The sequence below is a fragment of the Bombina bombina genome, chromosome 2 (assembly GCF_027579735.1).
Source record: "Bombina bombina isolate aBomBom1 chromosome 2, aBomBom1.pri, whole genome shotgun sequence".
NCBI lineage: Eukaryota > Metazoa > Chordata > Amphibia > Anura > Bombinatoridae > Bombina > Bombina bombina.
In genome coordinates, this window is record NC_069500.1 from 200,888,694 (window position 1) to 200,915,207 (window position 26,514).

At 37.2% G+C, this 26,514-nt stretch overlaps 1 protein-coding gene across 1 annotated transcript in view; it reads left to right on the forward strand.

Moving 5' to 3' along the window:
- ZNF366 (zinc finger protein 366) overlaps positions 1 to 26,514 on the forward strand; it is a 107,113-nt gene that overhangs the window by 68,596 nt on the left and 12,003 nt on the right. The window contains exon 4 of the mRNA XM_053701435.1: positions 24,140 to 24,314. Within this exon, the coding sequence (XP_053557410.1) occupies positions 24,140 to 24,314 (175 nt within the window). The remainder of the gene's footprint in view (positions 1 to 24,139; positions 24,315 to 26,514) is intronic.

Consider the following 26,514-nt stretch of genomic DNA (forward strand, 5'->3'; position numbering starts at 1 on the left):
GGTAAGACAAAAAGAGAAGAGCACAAGAGACATCACATTGTAAATACTTATATAACACAAGTCAAGGGGAGTATATGGTAATGAAATTTTCTGCCTCAAATCATAGATCAGCTTTAGTGATAAAACCTTGTATGGGAGAAGTTGACTAGTTTCTAGGAAAGCTAACTATAAAGGCTATACTGCAGAGGGTAGGAAGTATGTATTGCTAGACATATCTGATAGCTGTACTACGGCGCTCATTCACACATAGTTATGAGAGCATAATGACAAGCCAGTGCCTTAGCTATAACATATCAACATGCCCGCTTATGTTGTTAGTGTATAGGAAAAAATAATAGTTACCTACTATGTATTGGGTACTTGTAAAGCGCAACTAATCACCCGTAAGGCTCTCAAGGCGCTGCTCATTTTATCAACCTCAGAAGGATGAAAGGCTGAGTGGACCTCACCGGGGATCAAACCGGCAACCCTTGGGTTACTACAGAGCTCAGCCACACTGCCTTAGCATGCTGAGCTATCTGTCCGGCTATATATCCAAATCATAATAATCTACAAAATATATGCTTAGCTATGAACCCTCCTGCGTTTTGCAGCTGCAGTTTTAAAACTGTTTTGCACCAGTAAATTATGAAAGCTCTCATGAAACTGCTTAAGCTATAATAACATACTCTTATGTAAGAACTAAATAGCAACCCATCCCTCCTCAGGTTAAGCAGGTGTATGAAAAAAAATATAATATTATAAAACACTTAAGGAAATAGCAAACAGTAAAATCCGATAACTGTAAAACAAACATTTCACAACCCAATACCTAAAACTTCCTAGTTACAGGGTAAGTAATAAAATGGGATGACATTAATATGTCTAATGTGTCCCTTAATGAGATCTCTGTCAGATGATTTTGAGCAGTGAGAAAGCCAGGATTCTTGTAGTTAACCCACCCTCTCCTTTGTAGCCGATCAAGTTTAAACACATATTGAGGGAAAGTCCATTGCAGAGTGTCCTTATGAGGTTCTGTCTGGCTAAGTTTCGTATCTACCGGTAGCAAGATCACCCAGGGAGAAAGCTGTGAAGTTAGGGCTATGCAAAAAAACTTCAACGTGGGACCGCAGTTAATATATAGTTAACGGTGTAATGTCCTCATGTTGTGGAAATAGGCAGGCATCTCATAAAGATTTCTATACCTCAGTAGATCCAGCCATGAGGAGTATGAACTGTAAGCTATTTTTGTTGGTGCGGTGGCTAAAAGGCACAATCCAGAGCTAGCCTGATCTTGATGTCCCACGGCTATCGGTCGCAACTTTAGGGAGTCCAAAGTCAGATCCTCAGAGTTTACCATGCGAACAGTATGTACTCCTATCAGCTCAGAGGTTTCGGCACATGTCAGCGCCATATCTGAGGTCAACCCTCTACCTTGCTGACTGCACATCTCAGCATACTCCTCAAGAATAGTAGCAGGGAGTCCAGCCTTTACCTTCCGTTCATGTGGGCTAGAAAAACTGAAGGCTAAGGAACCAACTGTTTCCTCTTCAGCGACCTCACTATGCTCATCTTTTAGTGTACTAATAAGAGAGTGGAAGTGCACGTCCATTTTATTTGCCAGCTGCAGTAAAAGATGTATAATCTCCATTATAGGTTTAATGTGAGTTATAAAGTGAACAAAGAAAGACAACGCCTCATAGTGCAGATAAATTTCATAAGCTGGGGTCACAGAGAAGACAAACAGTTGTAGATATACTCACAAGAGTACTGGCACTCTTGTAAAAAGAAGTGCGAATGGGCAGACTGACATTCAGCAGCAGTCAGTACGCTGAAACAGATGTCATCCAAACTTCAAGGGCACAGCCATGGGCTCTCCTCCGCAAACACGCAGGGGATCTTCTGGATCGGCACTGTGTTGAAAAGTGCAACTTCCACTGCGTGCGGCTTCCACTATATATTAAAAGGTATCAGCGATGTCCAAATGATAATAAAGGCTGTAGTTTAAAATCACCCCTTGTAAAAACAATAGGGTATATGAAGATAAAAAGCCAAATAACAAAGCTTGAGTATAAGAACAAAGAACAATTTATTGTGTGAGCTTAAACGCGTTTCTCGGCCGCAAGCTCCTGGCCGTTTCCTCAGATTAGTTAATTACACTTGTGGATTTGAAACACATTTAAAAAGCGTGCCAAGAAATTTCATTGGTCAGATTTACACGAATCATGGCTTAGAAAACATCATAAGCAAGCTTTGAAACATAAAAATATATCGCTGTTACACATAATCAATATAAACAGGTAAAAACATTGTTATAGGCTAATAGAAACAATGTTAGTGAGGGAGATAAATAAGTATATTAAAATCTAAATGACGCTTAGATACATTTGATCAATACAAAACTGGTAGCCCTTAGAAAACCTTTGTAAATATAATTCTAGTTATAAAAAAAACAATCATATATGTGGAAATAGATATTTATAACTAGTGTGTGCGTTTGTTACGTGTTTTACTGTGTTCAGAAACATCTAAATGTAAAAATATGAATGTATAAATCGTAAATTGATGATGAGCTAATATAAAAATACATTCTATCAAATGTTTTCAGCTTAAATTATTTGTTTGTAGAACCCATAAATAACCGATAAATTGTATCACGGACTGGAAAGAATTATCAGCCCGTGTGAATGTTGGAATAAAATAATGGATTAGTCTAAAACCTGGACAAAGGACGAAGAGCAATAAATGTAGACAATTTGGAAAAGGAACATCATATTCATGTTCTATGGCCGTTACATTGATGATTTGATTTTTATATGGAATGGTGATCAATCTTCAGCTTACACATTTGTTGAGTCCATGAACAAAAACAATATGGGCCTCACTTTCACAGCGAATATAAATTCAAAGACAATTGATTTTTTGGATCTCACTTTAAGTTGGGACAAAGATGGCAATCTCAGTTCTAAAACTTTTTTCAAACAAGTAGACAGCAACAGCTATTTGGACTATACCAGCAACCATCATACTAATTGCCTGTCTAATATTCCGTACAGCCAGTTTGAAAGGATTAGACCAATCATATTCGAACAACAAAGTCACATAATATATGATAGATTTGTAGAGAAGGGCTACCCGACAAACCTTTTAGATAATTGTCTCAACAAAGCGAGACTTCTAGATCGAGAAAAACTTCTAGAGAGAAACAAACAAACAAAAAATAAAGACGAACAAAAATTTTTTAGATCCATTATTCATAACACAATACAACTCCAATTATAAACAGATCCATAGAGCTATTAATAGACATTGGCACATTGTTCGTAGGGATCCTATTCTGAAGACTCTCTTGGGAGAACATCCAAAGATTGTATACACTAGAGCACCTACACTCAGAAGCAAACTAGCACCTAGTAAGAAGGTTAAACATGCTATTTCTAATCCCCAGTCTATAACAAAGAAAACAACTAATACTTTTTTAGGACAGATAGGTGTTTTCAAATGTGGACAGAAAAAATGTAACACATGCAGATTCATAATATCTGGGGAAAAAACCTTCCAGTCCTTTGCTAGTGGAGAAGTTTTCAATATCACCAGATTTTTGAATTGCAACTCTGTTTTTGTTGTGTATGTCCTGGAGTGCTGTTGTGGAATCCAGTACGTAGGCCGCACCTCTAGAAAAGCTAAGGTACGCTGGGGTGAACATTGGCGTAACTGCAAAAATTGCAGAAAGAAAAAGATTAAACACAGCATTGCAGAACCTGGCTCAGCACATTATCAGTAAATCTGATGATGATGATTAAATCATCAGATTTACTGATAATGTGCTGAGCCAGGTTAATTCGAAATGCAATGTGCTGAGTTTGCCAGTGAACAGTTTATCTAAGCAAAACTCCACCCATCGCTAACCTTATTTGGAGGAGCCAATGTGGGCTTGAGTCTGCAGCGTACAAGGCTATCCAGGTCATAATGTTAGTAAATCATTAAGAAACCAATGAAGATTTTTACCTTGACAACGTAAGACATACCAACCACTCTAATCATAAAATGGGCTTTTAGCTACTGGTCCTATCACAGACGCTGTGTGCCTCTGACGCTTTGACTTCCCGCTGCTGCGGATTGGACCCTGGAGTGCCGGATCTATCCTTCCATTGGACCGTCTGGCGGACGACTAAGGTTCCGTCCTGTCTAGTGTGGCATACGTTTATGCCAATACCTTTGTGAGTACCCTGACCCTCTGTGTTGTGCTGTCTCCTGTCTCTGCCGTTACACCACGATACTGTCCCATAAGGCGCCTCTCTTTTCTCTGCTCCTACAGATTTACATTATTTTATTCCAACATTCACACGGCTGACAATTCTTTCCAGTCCGTGATACAATTTATCGGTTATTTATGAGTTCTACAAACAAATCATTTAAGCTGAAAAGATTTGATAGGATGTATTTTTATATTAGCTCATCATCAATTTACGATTTATACATTTATATTTTTACATTTAGATGTTTCTGAACACAGTAAAAACCGTAACAAACGCACACACTAGTTATAAATATCTATTTCCACATATATGATTGGTTTTTTTATAACTAGAATTATATTTACAAAGGTTTTCTAATGGCTACCAGTTTTGTATTGATCAAATGTATCTAAGAGTCATTTAGATTTTAATATACTTATTTATCTCCCTCACTAACATTGTTTCTATTAGCCTATAAGAATGTTTTTACCTGTTTTTATTTATTATGTGTAACAGCGATATATTTTTATGTTTCAAAGCTTGCTTACGATGTTTTCTAAGCCATGATTCGTATAAATCTGACCAATGAAATTTCTTGGCACGCTTTTTAAATGTGTTTCAAATCCACAAGTGTAATTAACTAATCTGAGGAAACGGCCAGGAGCTTGCGGCCGAGAAACGTGTTTAAGCTCACACAATAAATTGTTCTTTGTTCTTATACTGCGTGTTTGCGGAGGAGAGCCCACGGCTGTGCCCTTGAAGTTTGGATGACATCTGTTTCAGCGTACTGACTGCTGCTGAATGTCAGTCTGCCCATTCGCACTTCTTTTTACAAGAGTGCCAGTACTCTTGTGAGTATATCTACAACTGTTTGTCTTCTCTGTGACCCCAGCTTATGAAATTTATCTGCACTATGAGGTGCTGTCTTTCTTTGTTCACTTTTTAGTTATACTGACTGATCACGCAGTTTCAAGACCAGCAGCCTATTGCACCTATCCAGCACCTTTGCACCGGAATTTACATTCACCTTTTGAGACATCGTTCACAATCATCTTTGAGACTTGCTATGATAAGCATGATAAACTTTTTCTTTTTTATATAGAAATAGATTTTGAGTGTTATTATCACAAGTTTGAGCAAAACCTTGTTTTTTAACCATTTATTTTCTCTTATTTTGCTGTTTTCCTTTTGTATTATTTACACAGTATTGCAGTTGTCCTATATTATAGAGACTCAATTAGCTGTATTGTCTAAAGTATTATTTTATTGGGATTTTGATCCTTTTGGCGCACTCTATCACTATACAGCTGTATAGCTTTTTCTATTTAATGTGAGTTATGCTGGTTAGATAAAATATACTCCCTTCACTATATGAATATAAACAGTTAGCTTGTAGAATATAGAGCTTACTGATTTTCCGTGTGTGCTGTGCAGTCTCAAATCTAGGAGTGCGATGTGGGTCTCAGCAAATGATGATATTATGTGGTAATCTCTGGAAAGATTTGGGCCATGAAAGGAAAATTGAAGGCTCCACTGGGTCCTCTAACCTCTACACACCTTGCAGATGTATTTTAATAGAAATAAAGTGACATTTCAAGCACTTAACTTCTGGATTATTGCTGGAAGTCTGGGTAGATGCAACTACTCGCCGCAAAAAGAACCTTTTTAATGCTAATTTTCTGATGAATTTATTGACATCCAGTAAAGTGTTGAAACTAGAAAATTTGTTCGTGGGGGAAAACCCCAAACCTTTAGACAATACAGATCTTTTGTGATCAGTCAGTATATGTTTTGACAGATTGATGATACTGAAGCTGTCAGATGATGGACAATTGTCATTGAGTATCTTCATCTAGAAGTGAAAACACACACCTAATTGGTCAATTAATCTAGTATCAAGTTTGTATTCCATCTAGAATGTTGTCATAAAGTTTTAGCGAGTTTAACGAAGTTATAACTCACATATATATATGTATATATTCTTAGTATTCACAATGAATTATTTTGTGACACCACATCACTGTTATTATAATTTTGTAGCTTATTTGGCTTTTAATATTCATATTATATGTTTTTTATAACTTCTCTGGGTTGGCAGGGGTTAAGCAATTTGGGTCCTCGTTTTTTAATTGCCTCTCTGGTTGAAAAATAATTTGTTACTTTAGCTTAAAAATTATTTCTTTAAAAAAACTATACTTAGTAATTTGTGGCTTTTTATAGTCACAAGCAGGTATATCCTGTTGCTCTTCTCAGCGTAAAAAATTGGGTATCTGTTATGTCTTCAGAGCATAATGCTAGCTACGGTATATTAGCTTAAATATGACTGATTAAGTTTCTAGCTAACAATTGTGCAGCAATATCGTATAGATATTACAGAGGGGGAAAGAATAGAAATATACTAGAAATCTGATACCCTGCACTGATCATACGGCATTATACTAGATATCCTGGGTTAGCCACTCTAAGCTGATAGTCTGTAACGTTGCAGTACAACTCAAACACAGGCAGGGTGACAAGATATAATAGTTCACACTGTAATAAAGTGGGATAAATTAAGAATAATCTGAGTATATATTGGCACAGATATTGTGAGTTTGTTGAACCTTAAAAAACTTATCATAATGCTAAATGACTATTACTAAATACTACAACGTGCAGTATCAGTGAATGCATACTACCGCTAATTAAAACTAGTACATGTATGTTGACCCCCCTCATAATTGTACACGGACTATTACATAGAATCTAATCCATACTCGACCGAATCACAAGACAACTAAGAAATATAGTTTTAGTCTCATACTGAAGTAACTCACTGACGTGATTACTCATAAGAACAAGTGATATATACATAGATACATATTTTAGTTGTGTGAAGCCTAACTCGTGAGTATGGGGTTTAGTTTTCTTGTTTAGACAAATCTAACTAGAACCTTAATTTAAGCAACTAATAATCCACAATCCATAGCTGTGCTACATATATTTCTATTCACATAGCTTGAGAGCAAATTGACAAATAAAGACCCCAGAACTTAAGTGCAATGGGTATATAAAATACCAATATTCCCTAGTGGTAATCTAATAGATTGGCCATATATAAGGCCATATAGCCATATGGAAGATTAACCGATATTTATACCTATAACATTATCTGGGTCCTATAATAGAATTACTAAGTATCCTATATACTTGGCACTGCGTAGGCTAAGTATTAAATAATTGCAACAGAGAGAGTGTTTTTAACATTTCAAAGGGTAGCATACATATATACTTTATGCTGTCTTTTTTTAGAAATCAACTAATAAAGGTTATATTTTAAAACTGGGTATATTTTTCTGTCTCAAGTTCCAGTAATCGTCCGAACTAAACTAAATAATATAATTTAAGTGCAAAAAAGCATTCTTTTTGGACTAACCTGCTCTCATAGCAGAGATAGCCCTCCTTTTGTAAATAAAGCTTTTCTTATGCTTACGCACTGCTTCCTAAGTGTTCAGACATTAATCTAAAATTGCATTACTTAAAGCAAAAAATTAAAGTTAAGAAACAAAACACTTAGGCAGATAACTCTTTAAACCCCCAAGAATAAAGGTTCAAATTTTTCTCTAAACACGTTAAGCAATTTGTGCCTTGGGTATAAATGGGTTTCCTCTGCTATACCTAATTAGTCTATAATTAAGTGCCACCAGGGGGCGCGAAACATGTAAGACTTGCCTTGTGTGTTTGTTCTCTGTCTGGGGATACCCCATTTTTTAACTTGATGCAATAAATGTATGTTTTAAATTTTTCTCTCAACCGAGTTGTGCCAGCTCCTCTGTATGTTGTTCTTTGGATTTCCACGGCCTGATCCGCCGTTGCTACGACACTCCAGGTACAAATGGGAAGCAGGTTTTATTTTTAGAATTTCCTTTCACTGACCTGTAGTCTGGCCGTGTTCCGGATACCCCTTTCGCTTGCTTACATTTTAATTTTGACTTTTCTATCCCTTTAATAATATCTCTATAAATAAATAAAAGTGTGTGTGTGTGTGTGTTTATATATATATATATATATATATATATGTATACACCAAGAATTACAGTACTAACAGTTAGATGAAGGCTGATGGCTTATGCAGTCCCAAGGAAATATTTCCAGACCACTGATGAGCTCTCTTTGGGAAACTCATGGGTTATAAGATGCCTATTTCTCCAGATGAAAAAGCTGTCTCTTCAATGTAGTCGTGACCTTTCCACTAACGGCATGTCCAAAGTCCGGCCCGCTGGCCAATTGCGGCACGAGTTCCGGACTGATAAGGCCCCACAGATAATTTGTACAAATATAGATGTTACGGCCCCCCAGTGAGTCCCAGACCGCCGCTTAGTGAAGTCCCTGAGCGCTGCTCAGGACTCCTGGGATCTCTGGTTTGACGTCATCAGCCGGCACAGGAAGAAGGGGAAAGCCCAAATCTCGCGAGATCTCGGACGCATATAGGAATCTGGCCAATTTTTATAATGGCAACTATAAATAAGAAAAGAAAAGTAGACAGTGAGGGACGCCGCTTCCAGGACAGGTGGAAAGTGGAATATTTTTTCACTGAAATACAGAATCACTGTGTTTGTCTGATATGCCAAGAGACTGTGGCTGTTTATAAGGAATTGAATGTCAAGAGACACACACTACCAGTCGAGACATAGCACATATTATGACAAGCCAACAGGGCGTGACCGCAGTGAAAAGTTGAAGCAACTCGAAGCTGTTTTAATGTCACAACAGCAATTTTTTTCAAAAGCCTGTGAGTCAAATGAAAATGCCACAAGGGCTAGCTATGAGGTGGCAACGTTAATTGCTAAAAATTGCAAATCTTTTGCTGAGGGTGACTTTATCAAAGAATGCGTTATGAAAATGGTGCAAAATATCTGTCCCGAGAAGAAGCAAGAGTTTTCCAAAATTTGCCTGGCTCATAACACTGTATCACGGAGAATTGTAGAAATTTCATCAGATATTAAGAGACAGTTAACGTCAAAAGGAGTTGAGTTTGACTTCTTTTCAATAGCCTGTGATGAAAGCACGGACCTCTCTGACACAGCTCAGTTGTTGATTTTTCTGAGAGGGGTGAACGATGAAATGAATGTGACTGAAGAGCTACTTGACCTCCAGAGCCTTAAGGACCAAACAAGAGGAAAATATTTGTTTGTTTCTATTAGTTCTGCCATAGATGACATGAAAATGCCTTGGAACAAAGTTACTGGGATTATTACTGATGGGGCACCTGCCATGGATGGTGAACAAAGTGGATTATAAACCCTAATCTGTAACAAGGTGATCGAAGAAGGAGGCAAAGCTATTAGACTTCATTGTATCATTCATCAACAAGTTCTCTGTGCTAAACATCTCAAATATGATCATGTTATGAAACCGGTGCAAAAGACCATTCATTTTATTCGCTCTAAAGCCCTGTGCCACCGCCAGTTTAAACAGTTTCTACTGGATATCCAGGCTGAATACGAAGATGTTTTATATCATAATGATGTAAGATGGCTCAGTCGGGGGTCTACACTGCAGCATTTCTACTCTCTCAGAAAGGAAATTGGAGAATTCTTGGAAACAAAGGGACAACCGATGCGAGAACTATCTGATCCTATTTGGCTGGCTGATTTGGGGTTTCTAGTCAACATAACAAAGCATCTGAATGTACTGAACACGAGTCTTCAGGGCAAAGATGCAGCGGTGAACCAGCTTTATTCACACCTCAAAGCCTTTGGAACAAAGCTGCAACTTTTCCTAAGGCATTTGTCACAAACAGAGCCCAATACCATTCATTTTTCAGTGTTGCAGGAAATAATGAACAGTTTTCCACATGATGATATCAGTGCGCAAACGAGCAGGTATGCAGCAGACATCACATCTCTGGCTGGGGAGTTTAAACGGCGCTTTCAAGATTTTGCAGCTATTGAAAAGGAGATCAGCCTTTTCTCCTCTCCATTCTCTGTTGACCCCAACGATGCTCCAGATCAGCTGCAGCTCGAGCTCATTGAGCTGCATTGTGACAGCGAGTTAGGCAGTCGTCACCAACAGCTCTCTCTTGTGAACTTTTACCGCCAACTGGATAAGAGCCGGTTTCAAGAGATTCGAACATTGGCTAAGAAAATGCTGAGCTTGTTTGGCTCAACATATTTGTGTGAGAAGACATTCTCTGTTATGAACTTTAACAAGAACCGCGTGAGGACAAGACTAAGTGACTCTCACCTGCGTGACATTTTGTGCATCAAAACCACAGCCTTTGAACCAGACCTAGTCTATGTGCTGCAGTCCAGATCTCAGTTTCACCCTTCACATTAGTGCAGGCAAGTTTGTTTTTTTCAATTGAGATGAATACATTGTAAAATCTCAGTTAATGTCAGTTTAAATCAGTTATAAATATATTTGAACACATGTATACTTGGTGTTATGTTCCTGTTCACATTTTCTGAACTTAAAAGTTGACAAACAACCTTTATTACTTTGTGTAATGTACTTTACAATGTTCCTGACATATTTCAGCTTCCTGTTTTTTTATATTAAAGACAGAGTGATTTAACACCTGTTTAGATTTGTCATCCAAGTCACAAAATGTAAAAGTATGCCGTTTTCAATAAACTTTGCATAAAATAGTTAATTTGCATTTATTTTAAAATGGTTCAAAGAATGTCAGGCAAAATGGTCGGCCCTCGCACATGTTCACTTCATCAAATCTGGCACTCTTCCAAAAAAGTTTGGACACCCCTGCATGAAATGTAACATTCTGTCCAGGTGAGGATTGCACTTCCAAATGCTATAGCCACCTTTGTGGTCTTCTCTTCTATTAACATATGCAGCATAATGTCAAGGCTGTGAAGAAGTAATGTCCAGGGGGGGGGGGGGGGGGCAGTACTAATTGTTCTCCCTTATCCTTAATTATATGGGTCAGTAGTGACACCCAAATCTATCTTAATGTAGCCATCATATATACCATATCTCCCCCATCAATGTCTTTGTAAGCTTTATATACTAGTCTGTGGCTGCCTTCATAATTTCTGTCTCACAATTATGTCGGGATCTTCCAAACCCCACCTTAATCTCTTTAAAGTCTTTGCCTCTTTCAATATGATGGTGAGATCAGAGACCCCCTCAACACACACACACCTTTGCAACCTTACACCCTTAAAAGGACATTTAACTCAAAATTGAATTCCCTATACAGTTTGTGTTTGTAAATAACTTTTCATTGAAGCTTCATGATTTATTTTGCCTCCTATTACTGCAATTTAACTGAAGCCTAGGTGCTGCACATTCATTGGTTGAAAAGGCTGGCGCTTATTCATATCTGTCTTTAATTTATCACAATAAGTAAAGATAAACAACATTCAAAGTACTTTTCAAGGGGTGTATCCTGAGCCATTACAGTTTTACATACTTTTAAAAGATTTATTTTGCATGCATACATTTTGCAATGCAGTAAAAAATTCCTGATGCATAAATAAAAATGACTTTAAGTTCCCTTTATTATGGTGCTTTATGGCAACCTTTTTTTAGAACCCAAAGTATAGAAGTCATCCAGTTACTACTACTTTGAGCTTTCCTGTCAGTTTTTTATTCAGTATCAACAGTTCTTGAAAACTAGAGTTCAAGTAGGAAGGGTAAAGTATCTGTACACCCTATGTGCCAGATTACAAGTCCTATGCAATTGATAAAACATTATTTTGTGCTCAGCCTTGGGCAAACAATAACGCACAGGCCTAGATTACAAGTGGAGTGTAATAATGGTAGTGCTATGTTGTACTAACATCCCTAGAGCGCAATCCATAGTGCTACAATTTTTCTTGCATATTACAAGTGTTAGCGCTTAAGTCAAGTGAAAGTCTTGTGCGCACCAACATTTGAAGGTCACATAGAGTGGCCGTGCTAAATCCCTCATCTAACCAAAAGGTGCCCTAACCTGAAGCTGTGCTAAGCCGAAGGTGTGCTAAAGATAAGAAGAAATAGTAGAGTTTTTCACAAAGTCTTAAACTATATTTTCCCAGTCCAACATCTTGCCGTATCCCACCATATCCTTTTAAATTCATAAAAATATATATATATTACATTTAATATGTGTTATACTATAATTCTAGCCCTAAAACTTTACTTCAGGTTTTCAGGTGCTTAAGACATAAGTCACCACTTATAATAAAAATGATGTTAGCGCACCACACTATCTATTGAAAGTAGGAAGCACTAAAAAAGTTAGACACGCTTACAATCTCTGGAAAAACTATTTTGCCATTCACTTGTAATAACCAGATTATGGGCTATTTTTAAAGCAGGGTCGTGATATAGATAGCGCACCCTGAGCTATCAATAAGGCTCCACTTGTAATCTAGGCCACAATCGCGTATTAAAAATGGTTTAAAATCTTTAACCAAATCCCACCTAATACTTATGTAGTGCACCTTATACCTTCAATAGGAAGCGATAGCAGTGCGCTCATTGTGCTTGTATTAAGTCGTCAATTAAGTGGACATGGAAGGTATAAGGGAAAATTCTACTACTTGGGCGGAATTTCTGTGCGCCATTGGCTTTGTGCTTAAGCATTTGTCTGACAGAAATGTTAGTCCAGGCCCTCATAGAAATCTATTTTCTGAGGGAAATTAAGCACCTGCACCATTCAGCTTAATAAATATTAACTATGGCCTTGTCATACCAGCTCAAAAATACTAGCAGTGTGGATTGCACACTCGTGATGTCTACGTCCAATACAGCTTGCATACTTTTTGCAAGTGACTTGTAATGGCTCTATGTTATTATATACTGATACAATGAAAAGTAACAACCACTGTAACAAGCTATTATTATAAAACAGCATCTAATGGACATACTCCAAATATAAAAAATATGGTATCGACTACATATTGCAAAACACCATGGTTACAAATCTAAGCATTTCTCTGTCATCAGTACTTCATTTATTTGTTCTGATTGTGTTGTTTCTACAGTCCTGGCCAAAAGTTTTAAGAATGACACAAATTTTCATTTTCACAAAGTCTGCTGCCTCATTTTTTATGATGGCAATTTGCATATACTACAGAATGTTATTAAGAGTGATCAAATCAATTGCAATTAATTGCAAAGTCCCTCTTTGGCATGAAAATTAACTTAATCCCTAAAAAAATATTTCCCCTTCATTTCAGCCACAAAAGGACCAGCTGACATCATGTCAGTGATTATCTCATTAAAACAGGTGTCAGTGTTGACGAGGACAAGGCTAGAGACCACTCTGTCATACTGATTAAGTTAGAATAACAGACTAGAAGCTTTAAAAGGAGGGTGGTGCTTGAAGTAATTGTTCTTCCTCTGTTAACCATGTTTACCTGCAAGGAAACACATGCAGTCATCATTGCTTTGCATAAAAAGGGATTCACAGGCAAGGGTATTGCTGCTACTAAGATTGCACCTAAATCAACCATTAATCGGATCATCAAGAACTTCAAGGAAAGAGGTTCAATTATTGTGAAGAAGGCTTCAGGGTGCCCAAGAAAGTCCAGCAAGCGCCAGGACTGTCTCCTAAAGTTGATTCAGCTGCGGGATTGGGGCACCACGAATGCAGAGCTTGCTCAGGAATGGCAGCAGGCAGGTGTAAGTGCATCTTCACGCACAGTGAGGCGAAGACTTTTGGAGAATGGCCTGGTGTCAAGAAGGACAACAAAGAAGCCACTTCTCTCCAGGAAAAACATCAGGGACAGACTGATATTCTGCAAAATGTACAGGGATTGGACTGCTGAGGACTGGGGTAAAGTAATTTTCTCTAATGAATCCTCTTTCCAATTGTTTTGGGCATCCGGAAAAAACCTTGTCCGGAGAAGAAAAGTTGAGCGCTACCATCAGTCCTGTGTCATGCCAACAATAAAAGCATCCTGAGACCATTCATGTGTGGGGTTGCTTCTCAGCCAAGGGATTGGTCTCACTCACATTTTTGGCTAAGAACACAGCCATGAATAAAGAATGGTCCAAAAACATCCTCCAAGTGCAACTTCTCCCAACCATCCAAGAATAGTTTAGTGACAAACAATGCCTTTTCCAGCATGATGGTGAACTTTGCCATAAGACAAAAGTGATAACTAAGTTGTTTGGGATAACAAAACATCGACATTTTGGGTCCATGGCCAGGAAACTCCCCAGACCTTAATCCCATTAAGAACTTGTGGTCAATCCTAAAGAGGCAGGTGAACCCCCTCCCACATATTCTGACAAACTCCAAGCATTGATTATGCAAGAATGGGCTGCCATCCGTCAGGATGTGGCCCAGAAGTTGATTGACAGCATAACAGGGCAAATTGCTGAAGTCTTGAAAAAGAAGGGTCAACACTGTAAATATTGACTCTTTGCATAAACTTAATGCAATTGTCAATAAAAGCCTTTGACACTTATGAAATGTTTGTAATTATACTTCAGTATATTATAGTAACATCTGAAGATCTTAAAACACTGAAGCAGCAGACCTGTGAAATTAATATTTGTGTCATTCTTTTGGCCAGGACTATATTTGAAAATATACATACATCCTTAAAGGGACATTATTCAACATACATTCTTATTATCCCCAATACAACTCTGAGAAAGAGAAACTTTTTAAATGATGTATACATGGGTTTCTCTTTATTTAAAAAAGAAAAAGGCCGACTCACCAGAGCACCAGTCCTATGATCAGTTACACCATTCAGCATCTCTTCAAGGGGAAAAAAATACATGCAGCAGATCAGTATTATCAGTGCTTAAACTTTTCTGTGATCTTGTGGGATTTTGCCCTAATCGCACTGGATTTCACTGAGATACACACTTCTTTGTTAGTTGTGGCTCAGGCATCCATAATCGATTCTTAAGGGGACCGGACAATATGGTCAAAATGAAACTTTTATTATTCAGCTAGATCACACAATGTTAAACAATTTTCCAATTTACTTCTGTTATATAGTTTGCTTCATTAACTTGGTATTCTTTGTTGAAAAACATAACTAGGTAGGCTCAGGAGCTGCAATGCACTACTGGGAGCTAGCTGCTGACTTGTGACTGCACATATATGCCTCTTGTCATTGGCACCTGATGTATTCAGCTAGCTCCCAGTAGTGCATTGCTGCTTCTTCAACAAAGGATACTAAAAGAAGGATGCACATTTGAAAATAGAAGTAAATTGGAAAGTTGTTTAAAATATTCTGCTCTATCAGATTTGTGAAATACATTGTTTGGGTTTCATGTCCCTTTATTAGCTGCAGATGAGCGGTTTTCAGTGTTGATGTTCATGTGATATTTTCTGGTCAGCTTTATATATGCAGCATCACTTCCAAGTGATTCAGCTTACAGTTAGCATATCCCTTTAAGGGATAAGACATCATTAGATTAAAATAATAAAATGTGTTATTTTGATTAAATATCTAAAAAGAAAATAAACATTTTGTACTTTAGTAACCCACTGTGTAGTGTCTTACAAAATTGGAATCTAGTGTATATTATTTGTAGGAAATAGAAAAATAGAAATGGGAACCCTCCCGTACAATAAGTACACCTCTCTGGTGGGATGTGACACTTTATTTGTATGACATTGTATGGATTACTTTCATCTTAAAATAATGGAGCGAGAACAAATGAAATATGTTTTGGTTTAGCGATACCCCCTGCCAACATGGCATAGAACTCAAAGGAGTTTGGTGGCGTTGACTTATTTTGGCCGATGTTCAGTATGATTAAGGCAATGACCAGATAGCAGACTTCTGGCACACACCTCTTCAGAAGAACAAGGAAGGATATTACTGCCTTAGCCACCTTCATAACAATAGTTCACATGTCCTATGGGAATGCTTTGCAAATAGATTTCATCTTGCTTTCTCTTGTACTTTTCAAGGCTTCCTGTTTTCTCACGGTCCTTTTGAACACTTTACAGTCATTTTTATTCTCGTTTTCTCTCTCTCTGGCTTTTGGCTTTTGGAGGAAAGGAACACCCTTCTAATATACAGAGACTGAAAAGGGAAGACAGCGTTGCAGAGGCCTTTGTACCTCTCTGCATGCTTCCAATTTCACTACTTGTGTCTCACAGCAATGGTTAAAAACAACTACTAAAAAATGAAAAATGAAAAATGCCACTTTTCTTGTAAGGAGGATTTATACATGGTTTATGTGAACATAAAGAGTTAAACAGAAAAACTCATCATGTTTCTCACTGTCTGTAAGTCACTCTATTTCTAATTTTTTTAAATAACATATATATCAATATCTCATACTTTAGCCACCACCCAAATTTACACCTAGATTACGAGTCTTGTGTTAGCCTCAAAAAGCAGCGTTGAGAGGTCCCAACGCAGCTTTTTAACGCCCGCCGGTATTACGAGTCTGGCAGGTACAGGTGTACCGCTCACTTTTATTCCGCGACTCGAGCTTACCGCAAATCCCTTTACGTCAATTGAGTATCCTATCTTTTCAATGGGATTTTCCTATGAGTCTTGGAGAAAGTGAGCGGTACACCCTCTCCTGTCAAGACTCCTACCGCATTTAGGCTAACGCCGTAACATAAAACTCTTAACTAAAGTGCTAAAAAGTACACTAACACCCATAAACTACCTATTAACCCATAAACCAAGCCCCCCCCCCCCACATTGCAAACACTTAAATAAATTTTTTAACCCCTAATCTGCCGACCGGACATTGCCGCCACTTTAATAAATATATTAACCCCCTAAACAGCTGCACTCCCGCCTCGCAAACACGAGTTAAATTTTATTAACCCCTAATCTGCTGTCCCTAACATCGCCGACACTTACCTACATTTATTAACCCCTAATTTGCCGACCCCAACATCGCCGCTACTATATTAAATTTATTAACCCCAAAACCTAAGTCTAACCCTAAGTCTAACCCCCCTAACTTAAATATAATTTAAATAAAACGAAATAAAATTGCTACAATTAAATAAATTATTCCTATTTAAAACTAAATACTTACCTATAAATTAAACCCTAACTGCTAGATTTAGAGTTTTGTCGGTAAGGACCCGCGTAGCTAACGCTGGCTTTTTTCTGGCCGCACCATAAAAATAACTCTGGTATTGAGAGTCCACATAAAGGCTGCGTTAGGCTCCAAAAAAGGAGCGTAGAGCATATTTAACGCAGCTTCAACTCTCGATACCAGAGTTGCTTACGGACGCGGCCAGCCTCAAAAACGTGCTCGTGCACGATTCCCCCATAGGAAACAATGGGGCTGTTTGAGCTGAAAAAAAACCTAACACCTGCAAAAAAGCCGCGTTCAGCTCCTAACGCAGCCCCATTGTTTGCTATGGGGAAACACTTCCTACGTCTGCACCTAACACCCTAACATGTACCCCGAGTCTAAACACCCCTAGCCTTACACTTATTAACCCCTAATCTGCCGCCCCCGCTATCGCTGACCCCTGCATATTATTTTTAACCCCTAATCTGCCGCTCCGTAAACCGCCGCTACTTACATTATCCTTATGTACCCCTAATCTGCTGCCCCTAACACCGCCGACCCCTATATTATATTTATTAACCCCTAATCTGCCCCCCACAACGTCGCCTCCACCTGCCTACACTTATTAACCCCTAATCTGCCGAGCGTACCGCACCGCTATCATAATAAAGTTATTAACCCCTAATCCGCCTCACTAACCCTATAATAAATAGTATTAACCCCTAATCTGCCCTCCCTAACATCGCCGACACCTAACTTCAATTATTAACCCCTAATCTGCCGACCGGAGCTCACCGCTATTCTAATAAATGTATTAACCCCTAAAGCTAAGTCTAACCCTAACACTAACACCCCCCCTAACTTAAATATAATTTAAATCTAACGAAATTAATTAACTCTTATTAAATAAATTATTCCTATTTAAAGCTAAATACTTACCTGTAAAATAAATCCTAATATAGCTACAATATAAATTATAATTATATTATAGCTATTTTAGGATTAATATTTATTTTACAGGTAACTTTGTATTTATTTTAACCAGGTACAATAGCTATTAAATAGTTAAGAACTATTTAATAGCTAAAATAGTTAAAATAATTACAAAATTACCTGTAAAATAAATCCTAACCTAAGTTACAATTAAACCTAACACTATACTATCATTAAATTAATTAAATAAAATACCTACAATTACCTACAATTAAACCTAACACTACACTATCAATACATTAATTAAATACAATACCTACAAATAACTACAATGAAATAAACTAACTAAAGTACAAAAAAATAAAAAAGAACTAAGTTACAAAAAATAAAAAAATATTTACAAACATAAGAAAAATATTACAACAATTTTAAACTAATTACACCTACTCTAAGCCCCCTAATAAAAAATGACGTCATTCTTTAGTTGGACGTCGCCGGATGAAGATGGGTCCGCGGTGGAGGTCTTCAGGATGGAGCCGGTCCTCATCGGATGAAGATAGAAGATGCCGCTTGGAAGATGATAGTTGCCGGTCTGGATCTACTCTTCTTCCCGGATAGGATGAAGACTTTGGAGCCTCTTCTGGACCTCTTCAGCCACCGGATGATGGATCGCCAGCCCCCGCTTGGGTTGGATGAAGATTTTGGAGCCAGGACCGATCGGTGATACCCGGTGAGGTGAAGACAAGGTAGGATGATCTTCAGGGGCTTAGTGTTAGGTTTATTTAAGGGGGGTTTGGGTTAGATTAGTGGTATGTGGGTGGTGGGTTGTAATGTTGGGGGGGGGTATTGTATGTTTTTTTTACAGGCAAAAGAGCTGAACTTCTTGGGGCATGCCCCGCAAAGGGCCCTGTTCAGGGCTGGTAAGGTAAAAGAGCTTTGAACTTTAGTAATTTAGAATAGGGTAGGGCATTTTTTATTTTGGGGGTCTTTGTTATTTTATTAGGGGGCTTAGAGTAGGTGTAATTAGTTTCAAATTGTTGTAATATTTTTCTTATGTTTGTAAATATTTTTTTATTTTTTGTAACTTAGTTCTTTTTTATTTTTTGTACTTTAGTTAGTTTATTTCATTGTAGTTATTTGTTGGTATTGTATTTAATTAATGTATTGATAGTGTAGTGTTAGGTTTAATTGTAGGTAATTGTAGGTATTTTATTTAATTAATTTAATGATAGTATAGTGTTAGGTTTAATTGTAACTTAGGTTAGGATTTATTTTACAGGTAATTTTGTAATTATTTTAACTATTTTAGCTATTAAATAGTTCTTAACTATTTAATAGCTATTGTACCTGGTTAAAATAAATACAAAGTTACCTGTAAAATAAATATTAATCCTAAAATAGCTATAATATAATTATAATTTATATTGTAGCTATATTAGGATTTATTTTACAGGTAAGTATTTAGCTTTAAATAGGAATAATTTATTTAATAAGAGTTAATTAATTTCGTTAGATTTAAATTATATTTAAGTTAGGGGGGTGTTAGTGTTAGGGTTAGACTTAGCTTTAGGGGTTAATACATTTATTAGAATAGCGGTGAGCTCCGGTCGGCAGATTAGGGGTTAATAATTGAAGTTAGGTGTCGGCGATGTTAGGGAGGGCAGATTAGGGGTTAATACTATTTATTATAGGGTTAGTGAGGCGGATTAGGGGTTAATAACTTTATTATAGTAGCGGTGCGGTCCGCTCGGCAGATTAGGGGTTAATAAATGTAGGCAGGTGGAGGCGACGTTGAGGGGGGCAGATTAGGGGTTAATAAATATAATATAGGGGTCGGCGGTGTTAGGGGCAGCAGATTAGGGGTACATAAGGATAATTTAAGTAGCGGCGCTTTGCGGTCGGCAGATTAGGGGTTAATTATTGTAGGTAGCTGGCTGCGACGTTGTGGGGGGCAGGTTAGGGGTTAATAAATATAATATAGGGGTCGGCGGTGTTAGGGGCAGCAGATTAGGGGTACATAAGGATAACGTAGGTGGCGGTCGGCAGATTAGGGGTTAAAAAAATTTAATCGAGTGGCGGCGATGTGGGGGGGCCTCGGTTTAGGGGTACATAGGTAGTTTATGGGTGTTAGTGTACTTTAGAGTACAGTAGTTAAGAGCTTTATGAACCGGCGTTAGCCCCGAAAGCTCTTAACTACTGACTTTTTTCTGCGGCTGGAGTTTTGTCGTTAGAATTCTAACGCTCACTTCAGCCACGACTCTAAATACCGGAGTTAGAAAAATCCCATTGAAAAGATAGGATACGCAATTGACGTAAGGGGATCTGCGGTATGGAAAAGTCGCGGCTGAAAAGTGAGCGTTAGACCCTTTTTTGAGTGACTCCAAATACCGGAGGTAGCCTAAAACCAGCGTTAGAAGCCTCTAACGCTGGTTTTCACGGCTACCGCCAAACTCCAAATCTAGGCCTAAGATAGCTACAATATAACTAATAGTTACATTGTAGCTAGCTTAGGGTTTATTTTTATTTTACAGGCAACTTTGTATTTATTTTAACTAGGTAGAATAGTTACTAAATAGTTATTAACTATTTAATAACTACCTAGCTTAAATAAATACAGATTTACCTGTAAAATAAAACCTAACCTAAATTACAATTACACCTAACACTACACTATCATTAAATTAATTTACTAAATTACCTACAATTAAATAAAATAAACTAAAGTACGAAAACCCCCCCCCACTAAATTACAGAAAAAAATAAAATAATTACAAGAATTTTAAACTAATTACACCTACTCTAATCCCCCTAATAAAATAAAAAAGCCCCCCAAAATAATAAAAATCCCTACCCTATACTAAATTACAAATAGCCCTTAAAAGGGCCTTTTGCGGGGCATTGCCCCAAAGTAATCAGCTCTTTTACCTGTAAAAAAAAAAGACAATACCCCCCCAACATTAAAACCCACCACCCACACACCCAACCCTACTCTAAAACCCACCCAATCCCCCGCTTTAATTTTATGGAGATTAAAGAGATGATTTGTAGCTTGTATTTTAATTTTAAACATGATTAGGCTGGTTAAAGGGACATGAAACCCCAATATTTATTTTCATGGTTCAGATAGAGCATGCACTTTTAAACAACTTTCTAATTTACTTCTATTATCGATTCTTCTTCATTCTTTTGGTATCTTTTGTTGAAAAGCAGGGATGCATGCTTAGTTGCCAAATCTAGTGCTCTTGCAAAAGGATAACTTTCTTGCAAAACTGCTGCCATATAGTGCTCCTGAGCTTGCCTACCTGCTTCTCAACAAAAGATACCAAAGAGAACAAAGAAAATGTAATAAAATTTAATAATAGAAGTAAATTAGAAAGTTGGTTAAAATTGCAAGTGCTATCTGAATCGTGAAATAAAATGTTTGGATTTCATGTACCTTTAAAAGCTGCAGATGATGTGATCAAAATCGGCTAATCAAATTTCAAATTCTCAATACTTAACAATACATTTTTAGCTTATTATCAGGTATCCCCATAAAGTGGCACTTTAACAGTTACACGCAAGCAGAAAGGGGTTTATTGTGGGTGTCTGCATGCGTCGGGTTTATCGCTTGTATTACAAGTTGAAAGTAAATGTGATCACTTGAGCGCAATTGTGATCTATGCTACAATGATTACCGCATCCTCAAAAAAATATTGCACAAAATAGTTATAAATTATAAGTGTTCAAAGATATAAGAATTCAGGTGCTAGAAAAAAAGACAGGCAAAGGGCTTTGTCTAAATATGTATATGTATGTATTTATCTGTGTTTATATGTGTGTACATATGTATTTATGTATTTATATGTGTACATATGTATTTATGTATTTATATGTGTACATATGTATTTATGTATTTATATGTGTATATATGTATTTATGTATTTATATGTGTATATATGCATTTATATGTGTATATATGTATTTATGTAATTATATGTGTACATATGTATTTATGTATTTATATGTGTACATATGTATTTATGTATTTATATGTGTACATATGTATTTATGTATTTATATGTGTATATATCTATTTATATGTGTATATATGTATTTATGTATTTATATGTGTACATATGTATTTATATGTGTATATATGTATTTATAGACATACAGTATATAAACACATAAATAAATATGTACACATACATAGACATATACATATATATAAGTGCATTGGAGCCCTTTGCAGTCAAGTAGATAAAAACAAGTAAAAACATATTTATGCAATATTCATATTAAATAAAGTATTATACTGTGTATTTACTGTAAATATTTCACATTCCAATGTTCTTCACATAAGGGAATATGTCCTAAGTATTTATAAATATATATATATATATATATATATATATATATATATATATATATATATATATATATATCTATATTTAATCATGTATATATATATATATATATATATATATTTATGAATAAATAGAACATTGGAATGTGAAATGTTAATATTTTCATTTCAAGTTAGCACACTTGAAAATATACAATCGGGTTTGTGCGCAAGTAGTGTGTTTTTTTCCATATTTTATTTTGCTCTATTGACTTTTTTGGGGGAATATGTTATCATATTTGCAATATTCTAACTTCAGCTTTTTGCGTGCAAAGGGTTAGCACGTGAGCAAAAACAGTTTACTTTCAACTTGTAATACGAGAGCTGTCTGACGTACACAAAAAGCTTACTTCAAGCGGAGTTGAAGGCTGAAAAAATTGGGACTAACAGTAAAGTTTATCAAGATTGCAGGTGGATACATCCTCAAGTAGTCAACCGCGCCCGCAATCGGCACTTGGGGTGCAGCATCTTGTAGCAAAATTTACCATTGCAGAAAAGCTTCCTTGTTCAATATTATATCACCTCCCCCTTATTCTCCCACAAGAGCAGGGCATGTCAATCACCCTAAACAAGCTTCAGGTTATATATCTCGCTACTTCTAAGGTGGTGAAGAAAGCTAAAGAAGCAGTTTCTGCTGCCTGCACCCGAAAGTCTCAAAAGCTTCAAATGCAGCTTGATAAAATTTCCCCTAAAGATCCCAAGCCATCTTAAATTGACACACATAAAGGGCCAGATTACGAGGGGAGCGCAAAATTGCGCTTTGCAAGCTCGATATTTGCGCTCTACTCATAATACCAGCGCACGCAAATGTGCATTGGTATTAGAAGTAAAGCACAATGAGAACGCATCCCCACGAAAGCGCGCTTCCATAGGCTCCAATGGGAGCCTCGTTCTGATGCCCATAGGCAGGGAACCTAGCGCAGTGAAGGGGGTAAGTTGCGCAGCACTGGGCAGCAAAGTTTAAATATATATGTATATGAATATATACATATATATTTATGTGTTTATATGTGTATATATACATGTATTAATATATAAATATATATGAATATAAGCATATACATACTGTATATATTAACAGTTAAAACACAGTCCCCATAGACCTTTTTAGTGCGTTGTTTTTTTAACACCTCACATCCACTCACTTTAACCCCTTATAACTGTTTTGTACAGTTATTTAATTTTAAAAAAAAATGCTCATATATATTTTTTTTTTTTTTTTAAAGGAACACTACACTTTATTTTGGGGTAATTGGGGGACATTTATTGCTTCAACCAGAAGTCTGACTTCTGGTTAATGAAGTCTAGTGCAAAATGCTACCGCAAGCTTGCGGTCACATTAACCAGCCACTCCTAATGGCTGGTTATTTAACGTGCGCCCGTTAACGGGCAATTTTGCCTGTTTATGGGCGCACATTAAATTAGCGCCCCACTTGTAATCTAATCCTAAGTAATTTTGACAAATACATAGGCTAATAAATTTACAGGATTTTAATTTTTATATAACTGCATCATATTAATTGATTCCTTGGTTTCTTAGTCTTAAATCTTTGGTACCTCCACAATTATGTTATTAGAACTTAAAATAATCTATACTTAAAAACTATAGGCTTCAGACATTAATTCTATTGTAAATGTGATGTTATTTTGACAGCTGTGTGGAAAGGAATTTAATCGAATGCACAATTTAATGGGCCATATGCACCTTCACTCAGACAGCAAGCCGTTCAAATGCAGTTACTGCGCCAGCAAATTCACATTGAAAGGAAATCTTACCAGGCATATGAAGGTCAAACATGGGGTCACAGAGAGAGGATATCACTATCGAGGTAAGGGGTCTTTATAAAATGATTTATAACTTTCAGCTACCTATACTACATATTTAGTGTCAGCAGAATAAAAGCTGATCTACTATTGGTCAATTTAGTTATAGCCTTCATGCTCACAAGCAGGGCTGCCACTAGAAATTTTGGGGCCCCTGATTTAACCATTGATCAGGTGTGTCCCCCCCGCTTTGAAAAGCAATTTTTGACCAAGTGACTAAAACTAAAACGCATATGCACTTTATTCTTTGGTGTAATCAAACTTGGAAATGTTGTAAAAGTAGTAACACACAAACACAGACACACTAGTACACTGAAACACAAACTCACACATAAGGATTCACATATAGACACTCTAGCAGATATGCAAAGAAACACACAAACACACTAAGACACAGACACCCAAACAGACACTCAGCACTTGTTTACATTGACGTGACAAGTAGTGAGGGAGACTACAGTTTTGTCAAAAAAGGAGATTTAGAAGACAAAATATGGAGTTCTGATTATCTTTTTGTCAAGGAAGATGCCAACTATATGATGATAACAGCATGCAGTGGCTGAAAGGAAGGACCCTGAACTGCCTAAACAATAATTTAAAGGTTAAGTGGTGGATTGGTGACTTCCGGAAAGGTCTCATTAGTCTCAAAGTCTGTAGAAAGGTGTGAATAATCAGTAGTAAGGTCAAATGTTCTAAAAAGGAACAGACAATGGACAAACACACACATAAACACAAACTTGCACATGCACCTAAGGAAACACCCACAGAGATAGCCTCAGAAAACACACAAAGACATACACACAGAGAGGCAACCACAGAAAACACACAAAGACATACATACACACACACCCTCACAGAGATATCCACAGAAAACAAACATAGACATACACACACACACACACACCCTCACACAGACACCCACAGAAAAAACACAAAAACATACACACACACACAGAGCCACCCACAGAAAACACACAGACATACATACACACCCCATAACTGAGATATCCACAAAAAACACACAAAGACATACATACACACCCTCACAGAGACACCCACAGAAAACACACAGACATATGCACACACCATCACAGAGACACCCAAAGAAAACACACAGACATACATACACAAACACACACACCCTCACAGAGACACCCATAGAAAATGCACAAATACATATACTCATACCCTCACAGAGACATCCAAGAAAACACACAAAGACATACACATCCACCCTCACAGAGGCATCCAAATAAAACACAGTTGTACATACAAACATACACACCTTCACAGAGACACCCCCAGAAAACACACAACGACATACACACCCACCCTCACAGAGACATCCACAGAAAATACACAGGCATACATATACGCATACATATACACACACACAAACATACACACCTTCACAGAGACACCCACAGAAAAAGCACAAAGACATACGCACATACCCTCACAGAGACATCCGCAGAAAATGCACAAAGACATACACACCCACCCTCACAGAGAGACCCACAGAAAGAAAAATACATACACACTCATAGTGACACCAACAAGAGCACAAAGACATAAACACAGACACCCACAGAAACACTTACAGGAGTTACATTTCTGCACATTGCCATCCCCTAAATCAACAGTGTGTTACATGCATAATAAAAAAAAATAGCAGAAATTAGGAGATCACTTTTTAAAGAATCATATTTGTAAATGTGCAAACAAAAATACTTCTGTGAATTCAAAATTGTACATGAATGATCTGTCAGAATGGATAGATGAAGAAAAGTACTTTTGAAAGGTTGACATCTGTTTTTTTTTTTTACCCCCCATTTTCCCCCACCAAGAGCACCACTTTAAATCTGGTGTACAAATGTTCCCATCTGTCAGCTGTACTTATGGATTTTGAAAATGAAGTCAGCTGTAGTGTAAACTGAACAGTGTTAAGTTAACCTGTCTTAAATCAAACACTGAGCAATCTTAGGCCTAGATTTGGAGTTTGGCGGTAAAAGGGCTGTTAACGCTCCGCGGGCTTTTTTCTGGCCGCACCATAAATTTAACTCTGGTATCGAGAGTTCAAACAAATGCTGCGTTAGGCTCCAAAAAAGGAGCGTAGAGCATTTGTACCGCAAATGCAACTCTGAATACCAGAGTTGCTTACGGACGCGGCCAGCCTCAAAAACGTGCTCGTGCACGATTCTCCCA